This window comes from Cervus canadensis, chromosome 17 (genome assembly GCF_019320065.1).
Source record: "Cervus canadensis isolate Bull #8, Minnesota chromosome 17, ASM1932006v1, whole genome shotgun sequence".
NCBI classification, from domain to species: Eukaryota; Metazoa; Chordata; class Mammalia; order Artiodactyla; family Cervidae; genus Cervus; species Cervus canadensis.
Window position 1 is genome coordinate 63,141,143 of NC_057402.1, and position 15,318 is coordinate 63,156,460.

The 15,318-nt window shown below is 43.4% G+C and overlaps 1 protein-coding gene across 3 annotated transcripts; it reads left to right on the forward strand.

Moving 5' to 3' along the window:
• The first annotated feature begins 6,544 nt into the window (after positions 1-6,544).
• On the forward strand, positions 6,545-13,329 carry LYSMD4 (LysM domain containing 4). 3 transcript variants are annotated; one of them, XM_043490347.1, is made up of 3 exons: positions 6,545-6,624; positions 7,947-8,236; positions 10,570-13,329. In XM_043490347.1, exons 2-3 carry the CDS (start codon positions 7,955-7,957, stop codon positions 11,179-11,181), a joined length of 894 nt encoding a protein of 297 aa, XP_043346282.1. In that variant the 5' UTR covers positions 6,545-6,624; positions 7,947-7,954; the 3' UTR covers positions 11,182-13,329. The 3 variants fall into 3 exon arrangements, with proteins under 3 accessions (XP_043346282.1, XP_043346283.1, XP_043346284.1); XM_043490348.1 differs by lacking the exon at positions 6,545-6,624 and adding an exon at positions 6,629-6,744; XM_043490349.1 differs by lacking the exons at positions 6,545-6,624; positions 7,947-8,236 and adding an exon at positions 8,302-8,808.
• The last annotated feature ends 1,989 nt before the right edge of the window (positions 13,330-15,318 follow it).

The following is a 15,318-nucleotide window of genomic DNA, read 5'->3' on the forward strand; positions in this document are numbered from 1 at the left end:
AAAAAATGAGAATCTGTGATGTAAGAAATTCTAATAACTTTGAAAATACAATGAAACATCCAGGAAAACCAACCATACAAGCATCTGCTCCTTTCTATCTCTCCTCCCTTCCTGGGGCTCCCAGGGAAAAGGTCAATGTCATAGTCAGCTCAGGCTGCCATAACAAAAACCACCTGAGTTACAAAACAGAAATTTCCTTCTCAGAGTTCTGGAGTCTGGGAGTCCCAGACCAAGGCCCATCACAGTTTGGATTCTGGTTCAGGCTGTCTTCATGGTTCACTGACAGCCACCTTCTTGCTGGATCCTCACGTGACCTTTCCTCTGAGTGTGAGCAGGGTGAGTGAGAGTGAGCGTGATCTCTCTGGGGTCCCTTCTTACATAGACACTAATTATATTGGATCTCCAGTACTTTGGCCGCCTCATGCGAAGAGTTGACTCATTGGAAAAGACCCTGCTGCTGGGAGGGATTGGGGGCAGGAGGAGAAGGGGACGACAGAGGATAAGATGACTGGATGGCATCACTGACTCCATGGACATGAGTTTGAGTAAACTCCAGGAGTTGGTGATGGACAGGGAGGGCTGGCGTGCTGCGATTCATAGGGTCGCAAAGAGTCGGATACGACTGAGCGACTGAACTGAACTGAACTGATATTGGATCAGGGCCTCAGGACCTCAATTAACCAAAATCACTTCCTTATAGGCCCAGTTTTCAAATACAGTCACATTGGGGGTTAAGGCTTCAACACATAAATTTAGGGGAAGAATACAATTTAGTCCATAGCAGGACAACACAGGGACATGATGGCCTAGGTCTGGCAGGATTTGAGGGACATTTGAGTAGGCAGGCCTGCTTGTGCCTAGCTTGTGACTCTGGTGCATTCAGCAGATCAGCCATGGTATCCCAACACCTCCCATCTGGCTTCACTCTGTCCTGAAGAGCTGCATTTCAGCAAGTCTAGCCAAGGGCCTGGGGCAGCAGAGGATACAAAACCGAGCTCTGCTCAGAAGATTTCATAAGACCATGGGCTTTGTAGCTACTGTCTGGGGTTATATCCTGCCTTTTGTACTTACCTGCCTTTTGGTGATGTCTTAGACAAGTAAGTTAACCTCTGTACCTAAGTATATAAGCCAGGGAATACTTCAGCTGCTAGTAGCAGAGATCTTCACAACCTCTTAAGCAACAGAGACTTTTATTTCTTCCTCACACACCTTCCATCTTCCTGCTTTGCCGTGCTTAGCACATGGATTCTACCTCTAATATCACCTCATGGTCTAAGATGACTGTAGGTGCTCTAGCCATCACGTTATCATTCCAGGCAGCAGGAGCAAGGCTAAAAATATTTTACAGAGCTTTTCCAGATATCCCCCTTTAAAAATAATTTTAAGACGTCTCATCCAACATTTTCCTCTTATACTTCATTGTTGCCACTTGTTCACATGGGCATACCCCATTGCAAGGAAGGGAAATATACTTTCAGTTTGGCACATTGCTTCCCCAAATAATATTAGGGTTTTGTTCCTAAGTAAAAGGTTAGAATGGATATTAGGCAACCAGGGATTTCTCTCATTCTCAGTTTTTCCATCTGTAAATTAGAGATTATAATAACTACACATAGAATTGTTGAGTTACCTGGTAAGCAGGAAGAACTCAATATATGCTAGCTCAATTACTAGTACCAAGAGAGAGTGAAGTGTAAAATGCAAATAATAACTACATTACTATGAAAAGAGTTCTGAGCTCACAGACCCTCTGAAAAGGTGTCCGGATTTCCCAGAGTTCCTAGAACATACTTTGGGACCTGCTGCTTTAGGATATCAGTTAATTCTTATACAGACCTGCTAACCAGGCTCCAGTGTGACACTGAGAGGATGCACAGCCATCTTTTTGCCTTTATGAAGTTAGGGTAATTTTTGTTAACAGACATGACCTGGTCTGTCGTTTATTGAAGCTCGAGCAAAATCTGTAGTGTTCTTTTCTGTGTTGTTCAGATGCAAAGTCATGTCTGACTCTTTGCAACCCCATGGACTGCAGCACACTAGGCTTCTCTGTCCTTCACTATTTCCTGGAGCTTATTCAAATTCATGTCCAATGAGTCAGAGATGCTATCTAACCACCTCAATCTCTGTCGTCCCCTTCTCCTCCTGCCCTCAATCTTTCCCAGCATCAGGGTCTTTTCCACTGAGTCAGCTCTTCATATCAGGTGGCCAAAGTATTGAAGCCTCAGCTTCAGCATCAGTCCTTCCAATAAATATTCAATGTAGATTTCTTTTAAGATTAACTGGTTTGATCTCCTTGCAGTCCAAGGGACTCTTAAAAGTCTTCTCCAGCACCACAATTCAGAAGCCGCAGTTTTTCAGCACTCAGTCTTCTTTATGATCCAGCTCTTACATCCATACATGACTACTGCAAAAACCATAGCTTTGACTATATGGACCTTTGTTGGCAAAGTGATGTCTCTGCATTTTAATATGCTGTCTAGGTTTGCTATAGCTTTCTTCCAAGGAACAAGTGCCTTTTAATTTCACAGCTGCAGTCACCATCCAGAGTGATTTTGGAGCCCAAGGAAAGAAAATCTATCACTGCTTCCACTTTTTCCCTTTCTATTTGCCATAAAGTGATGGGACTGGCTGCCGTGATCTTAGTGTTTTGAATGTTGAGTTTTAAGCCAGCTTTTTCACTCTCCTCTTTCACCCTTATCAAGAGGCTCTTTAGTTCCTCTTCACTTTCTGCCATTAGGGTGGTGTCATCTGTATATCTGAGGCTATTGATACTTCTCCTGACAATCTTCACTCCAGCTTGTGATTCATCCAGCCTGGCTTTTCGCATGATGTACTCTGCATATAAGTTAAATAAGCAGGGTGGCAATATACAGTCTTGTCATACTCCTTTCCCAATTTGGAGCCAGTCCATTGCTCCATGTCCAACTCTAACTGTTGCTTCTTGACTTGAATACAGGTTTCTCAGGAGACAGGTAAGATGGTCTAGTATTCCGATCTCTTGAAGAATTTCCCACAGCTTTTGGTGATCCACACAGTAAAACGCTTTTGTGTAGTCAATGAAGCAGACGTTTTTCTGAAATTCCCTTGCTTTCTCCATGATACAGTGAATGTTGGCAATTTGATCTCTCGTTCTTCTGCCTTTTCTAAATCCAGCTTGAACATCTGGAAGTTCACAGTTCACATACTATTGAAGCCTGGCTTGGAGAATTTTTTTGAGCATTACTTTGCTACCGTGTGAGATGAGTGTAATTATGCGGTAGTTTGAACATTCTTTGGCATTGCCTTTCTTTGGGATTGGAATGAAAACTGACCTTTTCCAATCCTGTGGCCACTGCTGAGTTTTCCAAATTTGCTGGCATATTGAGTGCAGCACTTTAACAGCATCATCTTTTAGTATTTGAAATAGCTCAGCTGAAATTCCACCACCTCCACTAGCCTAGTTCACAGTAATGCTTCCTAAGGCCCACTTGACTTCCCACTCCAGGATGTCTGTCTCTAGATGAGTGAGCACACCACCATGATTATCCAGCTCATTAAGACCTTTTTTGTATAGTTGTTCTGTGTATACTTTGTGCTCATCTTCCCTCTAGAAATGTAAGCCCCATTTGCCAGCTTTATTTCCCACTGTGCTCCAGGGCTTGACACATGGTCAGAGATTCATTGATATAAACCGGACAATGTTGAACTTTACGCAACCCCTGTGCTTTCAGAAAACAATGAAAGTTAAAATCAACCTCCCAACCTCTTTGTGTTGTGGAGTATGGGTTATTGCAAAGAACCACCTCTCATATGGCAAAGAACCATGTCCTCACATGACTTAGAGAAGACTCACAGATGTCATTTGTTATGACAAGGTCAGAAACAAATTCCTTTTCTTTGCCTCATAAATGATAAACTGAGCCTCTTGTCCCCATTTGTCAATTGGAACAAAATGCTTATTAACCAGATTTGCTTTAAACTTCTTTCCATCCTCCAGGCCGTTGAATGAACTTTGATCCAGCCTCAGGCTGAGTCAGCATTCCAGTTGAGAATATGCTGAATTCTGCCACCTTTCATCCCACTTCCCCACACCTGGTTCTTTCTAGTCTTGTTTACTCCTCTCTGTAAGAGACCAACACTTTCTGCCTAACTCTTAGATGCTTGCAGACCTTATAGTCAGAGCCATCTCCTCCAACCCCACTGCAGCAATCCCTTTCTCCTCTTGCAGTAATCCTAAAGTCCCTCCTGATTCTCAATTTGGTTTTTATTGGACATGTTGAATGAAAGAAGCAACTATAACCGATCAGAGTGTGGCTATATTCATTCAGATTTGCAGGTTATGTTTTGACTCTTCTCCCATTAACCACACTTTTAAATTCTGACTCCTAGGCTTGCCAAATCTACCAGGCCATGGCCAAGTGCTTTGGGCCAGAGAACTGGGCCTTTGGAGTCACACACAGAAGGAACTGGATTTTGAAGCGCTACTTCCTTCCTGCGTCCTTCAGTTGGGTCACTTAATGTCTCTCCTACTGAAACACTGTTTAATGAGCACCTACTAAGTGGAAGCACTTAGCTAGGCACTGGGAGTGGTGAGCAAAACAGAGATGATAATTAGGGGCAGGAGGACTCTGGCACTAAAACAAGTAAATTAGGTGGGAAGATGAAGAAGCAGAATGATCTGCCAGAACATGGAGAGCACACATATGTATATTGGGTGGAAAAGAAAGACCCTACTGAGAAGGTGACTTAGGCAGGGCCAGAGAGTCAGAAGGTCTAGTCAAGCCAGCAGCTGAGGGAGGGACAGTCCTCTGAAGGGCCAGGGGTGGGAGATCTGGATGTTTAAAGCCCAGAGAAAAGTGGGGCATGGCTGAAAGAAACGGGTAGAATGGCAGAGAATTCATTGGAGCCCTCACACCATCCTGGACTTTGTCTACCAAGATGAATAAATTGACTTTTATTCTAAGGGGATGAAAAGCCATAGAAGGGGTTTCTGAGATCTTATTGTTTTACTCCTTCTGCTTTATTGTTTAATCTGATGGTTAGCGAGTTTCAATTTCTCTTCCCTGATGGGCTTTTAACTGTGTTTTGCTTGTGCAAAATTGTTTGCTCATCTTATTGGGATCTTAGTGTGTTTCTTATTAATTCAATGAGGTCTCTCTCAGCTAAGGATTTTAATATTTTGCTGCATCTGTTTTCCCCAGATTACCCTTGTCTTTAAATTTTGGTTTCCTTATCTTGGGTTGAAATTTTAAACGTTGGTTCTTTATTTAGTATATGAAAGAGTTAATCACGTTTAAGCTCAAGGAAAGTGAAGCAGCACTAAAGAGCTTCTTGATGAAGGTGAAAGAGGAGAGTGAAAAAGCTGACTTAAAACTCAACATTCAAAACACTAAGATCATGGTATCCGGTCCCATCATTTCATAGCAAATAGATGCAGAAACAGTGGAAACAGTGACAAACTTTATTTTCTTGGGTTCCAAAATCACTGTGGATGGCAATTGCAGCCATGAAATTAAAAGATGCTTGCTCCTTGGAAGAAAAGACATGACTAACCTAGACAGTTTATTGAAAAGAAGAGACATTACTTTGACGACAAAGGTCTGTATAGTCAAAGCTATAATTTTTCCAGAAGTCATGTATGGATGTGAGAGTTGGACCATAAAGAAGGCTGAACTCCAAAGAATGGATGCTTTCAAACTGTGGTGTTGGAGAGGACTCTTGAGAGTCCCTCGGACTGCAAGGACGTCAAACCAGTCAATCTTAAAGAAAATCAGTCCTTAATATTCATTGGAGCGACTGATGCTGAAGTTCCAATACTTTGGCCACCTGATTAGAAGAGATGACTCATTGGAAAAGACTCTGATGCTGGGAAAGATTGAAGACAGAAGGAGAAGGGAACGAGAAAGCATGAGCTGGTTGGATGGCATCACCAACTCAACGGACAAGAGTTCGAACAAGCTCCCTGAGCTGCAGTCCATGGGGGCGCAGAGTCGGACACGACTGAGAGACCGAACAACAACAACAACAAGCTTAAGGAGCCCTCCACCACGTGACACTTGATAAATTATGTTTCTTTGTTCATTGTTTGCGCGGTTCACTGTCTTACACCGGTGGACTTTTTTATCCTCTTGGGCGGGGCGCGGCGGAGCAAACTCCTGTGTTCAGACCAGAGAAGGCCCAGGCTGCGGAGAGCCCTCACCCTCCCACACAGATGCCCTGGGGCTCCTTCTCGCCGGAGGCCTCAGCTACCCTCTACTAGGTACCCGAGCTGTCGTTACATATCACAGACAGACGGGGGTGAGAGCGCGGAGGCTCAGCGGAGAGCCGGGAGAGACAGAAGCCAGGACCGGCCAGGGAGCTCGGCACCCGCAGTCAGGCGGGTGTGGCGAGGTTCTGTCCGGGAGCTCCGCCTGGGCCCCGCCCCGCTGCCGGCCTCGGCCCCGCCCCGCCGCCGGCCTCGGCCCCGCCCCTGGCCTGGGATTCGCAGGTCCTGTGCCGACCTCTCCGCACTGCCGGAGCCGCCCATCACTGATTTCATTGGCTACCTCGCCGTTCCCGCCCCCAGACACCAGCTGATTTCCGCAGCCAATCGGCAGGCGCGGCGGTGGCGGCGGCGGCGGGTCTCGGTGGATCCCGGGTGCTGAGGTACCGGGCCTACTGGAGGGGGGAGACGGTCTAATTCGGGGCAGTGGCGTCGCCCCGCTTGTCGTCTGGGTGTCCAGCCGCCACTCCTGGGGCTCTGAGGTTACCCTCCTGCAGTTGGAGGTGCCGCGACCTAGACTGTCGAGGGCTGGCCGGAGGTTTCTGGGGTGGAGGTCGGAGGTCGTGCCTCTGTGGAACCTTGGGACTCCGCCGGTCTGAGCAGAGGACTGGCTGCTCCCGACTTTTTCTTAGCTCCTGTTTGGGGGTCCGCATTCCTTTCGCGGAAGGAGCTCCGAGGGAAACTGAGGCCCTGGGGCCCCGGGGCTTCTTGCAGGCGCTGAGCTCCGACGGGAAGGGCCGCTCGAGCCCGGGCCGCCGCGGGTGACCTTCGGACACCCGGAGAGCCGCCTCTTACCTCCCTCCTGCGAGCCGGTGGGGGCTCCGGAGTGCGGAGAGGGGGCTAGGGCTAGGGAGGGGTCGCTCCGCGGCCCCGCTCTTCCCCGCACCCCTTCTGCCTCCCAAGAACCCCAGTGCCAATTGTTTCAGGCTGTCGTTCCCGGTTTTGAGATTTCATTTCTGGAAGTTCATTCGCGCCACTTGGAGAGCGAAAAGGCTGTATTGTGGCTTCTGCACTTGTCTGGAAGTGAAAATAAAAACCAGACTTGGGAAGGTTCTGAAGGCCAAGGGAGCTGTGAGAAACCGGACGAATTCCTTAGTTGGACAGAAATCTTCCCCTTAACTTGCTTCACTTGTTACATAATTCAAACCGTTTCAAGATCAGAGTATTTAGTCTCATAATTCTTCTAAGCAAATGCTCTTAGTCTTGACCTTAAGTAAAACTACTTTGGAATGCTTGAAGTATTGAGCAAGAATTTTTTTGTAAAAGGTTCTGAGTTTAAGGCTCAGTGCAAGGAAGGAAGCTGGGAGCAGTCCTTACCTCTCGTCAGTGATCCCAGCTCCTGCTTTATTACTCCAGGACCAAAAACAGAAGTTATTTCTCCACGTCTGTGGGTTTTGGGAAGACATAGCAATGGATGAGGAATAAAGGGAGAAGAAAGGGGATTCTTGTTTTTTGCTCAAAAAAAAAAATATGTATTTAGGGAAAATTGTATTTATTTGCCTATCTCTCCCTTCATCTCAGGCAGCATAAATACGTTTTGACATTTTTTGTGCACAAAATACTGAACACATGTCATGAGTGTGTGTTGGGTATTTATTTTAGGGAAAGAAGTCATCTCTAACAAGAAGAAGACATTTATCTTCAGTGTAGTCCCAGAGGAATGAATATGCCTTGTGTGGAATTAACCTTGGGGTTTGGTTTTCAGTTAAGGAAATGAGGCAGAAGGAGGTGATAACCAAGACCTTCCAAGGCCCAGCTGTGGTCTGTAGGACTCCGACCAGCCACGTTTACGTGTTTGAGAATGGTGTTGAGGACTCCGAGGACTCCTCTGAGGAAGAGTCCCACCGAGTGGCCCTGCGGCCCCGGGGCAAGGAGGGCCAGAAGAAGGGTGCCCACCACCCTCGCCGGTCAGGAGCAGGGGACGTGGTGCTGCTGCAGCGGGAGCTGGCCCAGGGGGACAACCTCAACAAGCTCGCTCTTCAGTATGGCTGCAAAGTAAGAAACCCCACAGGAGAAGGCGCCACCTGCCCCTTGGCCCTGTGTTTAGAGGAACAGAGGTGCTCACTGAAGGGGGGATCCTTCCTACCTCTTCCTGACCCCCAGAAGTGGTTGGGAGAAGCCTGTTCTAGAGTAAAGGACACTCCTATCTAGCTAGAGATGGAAGGCAAGTGGAATGACCTGTTCATCAGAGAGAAAGGGGAATTAGGAATTTCAGGTGATGGGACAGTTCTCTGTCTGCACAGTACTTCTGGTCTTCCTTGTCCTTCCAAACTGAAATTCTGAAACCTTTTTTTCTCTTTTGAGCACATTTTATTTAACATATAATGGGGCCAGAGATGCCAGGCAGAGTTTATCCAAGATTTCTTTGGTGTGCTTGCCTTTTTTTTTTTTTTGCTACTTTTCTGTTTTTAAACCTTTCTTGCTAATTGTAGCTTATTTGATTGGTAAATTTTTGCCTTCTTTCTTTCAGAAGTGCATGATCTATCCTTTGTATGCTGTGTATCTATATAACCCTGTTTCTCTCTTTAATTATGTTTTTAGCATTCAGAGTGATTAACAATGGCAAAGTAAGTAGGAGGGTATTTATTGAATTGTTGCATTTTCTTCTAGATTCAAACTATTTCATTTTGCTAGCACTGTGCTACTATTTTCTATGGCTTTCTCCAAGGCTATATAAGCTACTTGTTTAAAAAATCCTTTTATCCTTGAAGGGTCTCTTATTTATCTGACAGGGATCAAATGACTCAACATGTTGTGTGGAACTGTCATTTCCCAGGGTATTAAACTGGTCTCCAGGGACACATGCAAAACTGCTCAGTCATTAAGTCATGTCCAATTCTTTGTGACCCCATGGACTGTCGCCATCTAGCCTCCCCTGTCCATGGGATTCTTCAGGCAAGAATACTGGAGTGGGTTGCCATTTCCTACTCCAGGGATCTTCCTGACCCAGGGATCGAACCTGCATCTCCTGCATTGGCAGGCAGATTCTTTACCACTGAGCCACCTGGAAAGCCCCCTGGGTCTCATAATGGTCTCTAAATTGTACTGAGATTTTTATTTGATCCTTATAATCAGCTTCTGTAGGCATACTAAATGGTTTATAGAGCAAGGGCTAAAAATTGAATCCTTTCCTACAAAGACCTGAATAGACACAGTGGGCTTCTTGGAATGCTAATGTTTAACAAATCCAAAAGAACTATATAATTTATCTAATATGTGATCGGTTTTCCTATTTGAAGTAAATAAATTTGATGTTAGCTTATTAGGATCAAAGACAAAAATATCTTAAGTACCTTAAGTTACAAGATGTACCCCAATACAATTAAATGGTAAAAGCAATTGCTAAATAATTAAAATAACGAAGATGATTGATTTGGATGAAGTCTGTTGACTGTATTTACATTCTAGTTTAAATGGACTTAGGAGTTAAAACCTTAGAATCTATCTCTGACGCTTTTGGTAAGTTTTCAAACAATCACTTGAGGGAGGATTTGTCTTTGACTTACATTTCCCCCTACTTTTTAAATCTTTAAGTTTGAGTATGAGGGGAGTTTGTTATGACTTTGTCATAAACTTTGTTGTGAGTCTTTAAAACTCAGGTCACGTTCCTTTCTCAAGTCATAGTATTGAAATGGAAGGTGTCAGTCTGTAGTTTCCAACTTGATGCATACTCTGTGCATGTTTCTAGTTATAAAAAGTGTTCTGAAAGCCTCAAGCTGAATTAACTCTAGATTGCTTTTATTTTAAAAATAAGTTTATAGACCATACAGTACATCTGGAAAGGAAAATGTAGTAGAATCATTAGAGCACACCTTTTAAGAAGTTGTTGCAGATGAACTAGGTCCTAGTGTCAGTAGAGCTGGCTAAGGCTTTGTGTTTGCTGAATGCTGATACCTACTGCAGATGCCAAATTACATTGTGATGCGGGAGAGAAGTCAGCCAGACAGGGGCACTGTTGCCTAAAAAGTTAAATGCAGAAAGGGCTACAGCCTCCTTTTACCATGAAGTGTTTCACCTTAAGGCTTTTTATTGAAGGCACACTTTAAACAATAAATTCTTTTCCAAAACTGATCTTGAATTGCTCAAATTTGTGAGTCTATACAAAAATTTGATGATTAAGCTGTACATTAAGGCTGAGTTAAAGCCAAAAAACATTATTCAGCCTGAACTCAATTTTGTGTATAGTTAAACAGTTTTCCAGTGTTCGTCAGATTGTTAAGTGATGTGGGTGTGGACCATCACCCAGGAAGTTTTAAGTGCCACTTTTTGGATATTAGTTTTAAACAGCTTTACATATTTTGTGATGTTTGTCTTTATGGCTTCCCTAGGTTGCAGATATCAAGAAAGTCAACAACTTCATCAGAGAACAAGACTTATATGCTTTAAAATCTATTAAGATTCCAGTGAAAAACCACGGGATCCTAACAGAGACCCACAAAGAACTCAGACCCCTCCTGAACTCATCCTCAGAGACCAGAGTGACGTTCGAGGAGCAGCCAGACCCAGACAGAGCAGCTGTCAATGCCAGTGCCTCATCTAGCTCACTGACGGATTTCTTTAAGGGCATTGACCAGAATATTGAACATGCAGTTCAGTCAGAAATCTTTTTGAGTGAAAGTTACTCCATAGAGACCTCCAGTCAGCCACTGCTTCCTGCTCCTCCAAAGACACTGACAAATGGTGCAGACTGTGGAATTCAGTGGTGGAATGCTGTTTTTATCATGCTTCTAATTGGAGTTGTTTTACCAGTGTTTTATTTAGTCTATTTTAAAATACAAGCTACTAGTGAGACCCCTAGTATCTTGAATACAACTGCTATCCCTAATGGCTCCATGGCAGGGAATGCAGTTCCAGGGCAAGCCCCCAGATTAGCAATTCCAATGCCAACCATCCCCTCTTCAGACAGCCAGTTCAGTCAGACCACACACGGGGGGAACTAGCTCTTGTTTCTAAGGAATCAGGCCAGCTTTAGCACTTAGGCTTCCACTGATGTTGTCCATATCTTAGCATGCTGCATTTTTTTTTTTTTTTCTGTGACATATGGACAGATTTCAGTAGTCATCATCATGTTCTCAATCACATTCATCATGGGGAGTGGACTCATCCAAGCCTGTGGGAGCCAAAACATCAGCATTCTCAGCCTCTTAAATCCAGAGAAGAGCGACAGGAGAGACGTTTACACATGGCAAATGCTGCTCCTTGAAGGCATTTAGTGGACTGGACTTGTGTGTCTTCACAATAGCACTGTAGGCCCTCAAGTTGGACATGCTTGGACGGAGATGAATAGCCTTGGCAGATGGACCTGCATATGGGAGACCCTGGTGTCAGCTTTGTCTGTCTGTGTTGCTTTGTCCACTGTCTACTGTGGAGGGATGCTGCTGCTGCTGCTAAGCCACTTCAGTTGTGTCCAACTCTGCGACCCCATAGACAGCAGCCCGCCAGGCTTCCCCGTCCCTGGGATTCTCCAGGCAGGAACACTGGAGTGGGTTGACTGGCTCTGAAAAATGATGTTTTGTATCTCTCCAGCAAAGACAGTGTGCAATAATGAGGTGCCGCCCTGTTTCAGGGCATGATACATTACAGTTGTAACAAGCCCTGCTTCACATTTATACCCAGATAGCTTTTTTATGTCATATCTAGAATTTTGAAAGCCCTGGATCTAAACTGTTGAATATTGAGTAGATAGCAGTTCTGTTCCTCATAATTTTAGCGCTCCTTAATCTGACACACAGGCACATTTTAAGCTCTTCATGGTGCAGCCGGCACTTCCTGGCCAGAACATTTGAAGGCCATGGCCCAGTTTCACCTGAGGACCTTTTCCATGGTGATTGCTAACTGGATTCCCCAAGTCAGCATCCTGAGAGGGAGCTGTTTCTGATCTGTGTCGAGTGAAGTAGGTATAGGGAGAAAGACGAGGGCCTTGTCACCCAGGTCCCAACACGTGACATTTCTAAGGCTGAGCAGTCACCAGCCAGCATCTGCTGGCCCCCGTGTGCTCCTGGCAGAGTGGTGCAGGGAGAATGGATGTACTTGCTCTGCTTCCTTGACCCCATTCTTAGGACTTCTAGAGTCATGGAACAGGATTAGGACTCAGTCACCTTTCTTTGGGTGAATACAATGTAACTCATGATGTTAAAATACTGAGCACAATGTAGAGCCTAGAGGTGACCCTTGCTGTGGAAAACCATAAAAAGAGAGGCCTGAGGTTTGCCCATCTTCTCTGACAAGGCCATAGCAGTGTTAAGTTTGGAAGCTCGCGGAGGGCCTGGTTGGCCTCTGAGGCCTTACTGTTGTAGTAAGGGTGACTGGGGTGAGGGTAGGAGCCTTGGTCCCATGGAGGAGTGGAAATTGGCCAGGGTGGCTGAGCCTTGGAAAGGTCTGCCTCCAGGGAGAAAAACATGATGCACAAATGCTGAGCTTTTGGTAGGTTTAAGGCATTTGACACCTTCAGCCTAGAGATCAATTTAAGAGAGCTCATGTAAGAAAGGGGAATGTGGTGGATGAGTACTTGAGATGGGTTTTCAGTTTCTCCTCTCAATTATGTGAAAAACTGTTTTGCCCTGGGTTCAATTAGCAAATTTAAATCTTAAAACTAAATGTTTTCTTCAAAGTCAAGCTAGTCTTAAAGAAAAAGTGAACTTGTGAATCATTGCTACAGGAAATGTTTTGATCATATAAATGCCTTTCTAGTCAAGTGTTTGTGTGCTGTGCCCAAGGACGGCAAGTTTCTCTAACATTTTGTTACCATTAAATTCACAAGGCAGGATGCAGACTTACGAGAAAAAGACTTTTGCCAGGCAAAGAACTGTATACTTTTTTCAAGTGGAATAAAATAATTTCTTCTGTGAAGGAAAATTGATTCTTTCCTTTTAATTTGGGAATTGGTAATTCAGAGTTAAAAGATGTGGGATGAAAAAAAAAAAAAGATGCGGGATAATGCTGGAGAAAATGGAGTTGTCTGTGTCCAAGAGGTGAGGCCTGCCCATGGCTTGTGCCCACGATTACCCCAATAGGTGAAGAACAAGTGTTAACAGACAACAGTCTCGCTGATTGGCCACATGACATGCTTTAAAATTGTTTTGGGTATACATAAGAGATACCGTGGAGCTCACTTTCTGTATGTTTTAATGCATTTGTAGTATGTTTTGGGAGTTAAGTTGTAAAGAAATAATTAGACTTGTTAGATAGTCTCCAATCCTTTTGATTGAACTGTAGTGCTTAATATTGCCGAAGTCTAGGGAATCTGTCATCAGACAAAGGATATTCCCATCTGGGAAGGCAAGGATGCAAAGATGAAGCAGACGCCTTACGGTCACCCAGAGCAGGTCTACCCAGTCACGGCCATGACACAGCCCCTCCTCAGGAATTTAGTTCTTTACTTTGCCTCTGTGAATGCCTAAATGAGGGAGACTAATATGGGCCCTAAGATGACTGCTCATAGAGGGGATTTTAACATTTTTTCCCAGTTTCATTGAGATGTAATTGACATACAGGACTATATGAGTTTTAGATGTATAGCATAATGATTTGACAGATATGTTGTGAAATGATTACAAGTTTAGTTAACATCCATCGTCTCCTGTAGATACAAAAAGAAAAACATGGTTTTTTCCTTTTGTAATAAGAACTCAGGATTTATTCCCTTCACAACTTTGGTATATACCATATAACAGGTGTCAACTATAGTCATCAAGTTGTACATTATTACTTTTGTAATACTTACTTCTCTTATAACTGGAAGTTTATACCTTTTGACCATGTCTTCCAGTTTCCTCCCTGACCTCACTGTCTGCCTTAGTAGCTACAAATCTAATCTCTTTTTCTATGAGTTTGGGTTTTTATCTTTGCATTTTTTTAGATTTCATGTATAAGTGAGATCATACAGTATTTGTCTTTCTCTGACTTACTTCACTTAACATAATGCTGTTAAGATCCATCTGTGTTTTCCAAATGGCAGGATTTCCATCTTTTTAATGGCTGAAAAACATTTCAGTGTATGTTTATGTATCACAGTTTCTTTATCCATTCATCCCTCAATGGACACTTAAGTTGTTTCCGTGTCTTGGCTATTGTAAATGAATGCTGCTGTGAACATGAAGGTGCAGATATCTCTTTGACATAGTGTTTTTATTTTCCTCAGATATATCCCCAGAAGTGGAATTGCTGGATCATGCTGTAGTTCCATTTTTTAATTTTTGAGGAACATGTATATTGTTTTCTATAGTGTCTGTACCAATCTATAATCTTACCAATAGTACAGAGGGGTTCCCTTTTCTCCACAACCTTGTCAGCATTTATTATCTCTTGTCTTTTTGATAGGTTTTCATGTACATGTTGACCTTTCATATCTCTCTTCATTGGAGAAATGTATTCAGGTTCTTTGTCCATAATAAATTATTATTATTATTATTATTTTGCTGTTGAGTTACAAGTTCTTCTACATTTTAGATATTAATCCCTTATCAGATACATGGTTTACAAATATTTTTCTCTCATTCTATAGGTTATCCTTTGATTTTTTTAATGGTTTCTTTTGCTGTGCAGAAGCTTTTTACTTTGATATAGTCCCATTAAAAAATTTTTTTAATTTTGTTGCTTGTGCTTTTAAGTGTCATATTCCAAAAAACTTGCAAACACTGATGTCATGGAGCTTACTGCCTGTTATTTTCTAGTAGTTTTATGGTTTCTACTCTTTGAATCAAGTCTAATTCATTTCAAGTTAATTTTAGTGAGTGGTGTAAGATAGGCATCTACTTTCATTCTTTGCATGTGATTATTCAATTTCCCCAGCACTATTGTCAAAAAGACTGTTTTTTTCTCCATTGATTACTCTTGGCTCCCTTGTGACATATGGCTTGATTCTATATGAATAGGTTTATTTCTGGGCTCTTGATTCTGTTCCATTGGTGTGTGTCTGTTTGAATGTCATTACCATACTGTTTTGATAACTATAGCTACACAGCTTGTAATCAGAAAATGTGATGCTGCCTACTATGTACTTCTTTCTTTCTCGGGATTGCTTTGGTTCTTCAGAGTCTTTTGTGGCTCTGTATAATTTTTAGTACTATATACTTTTC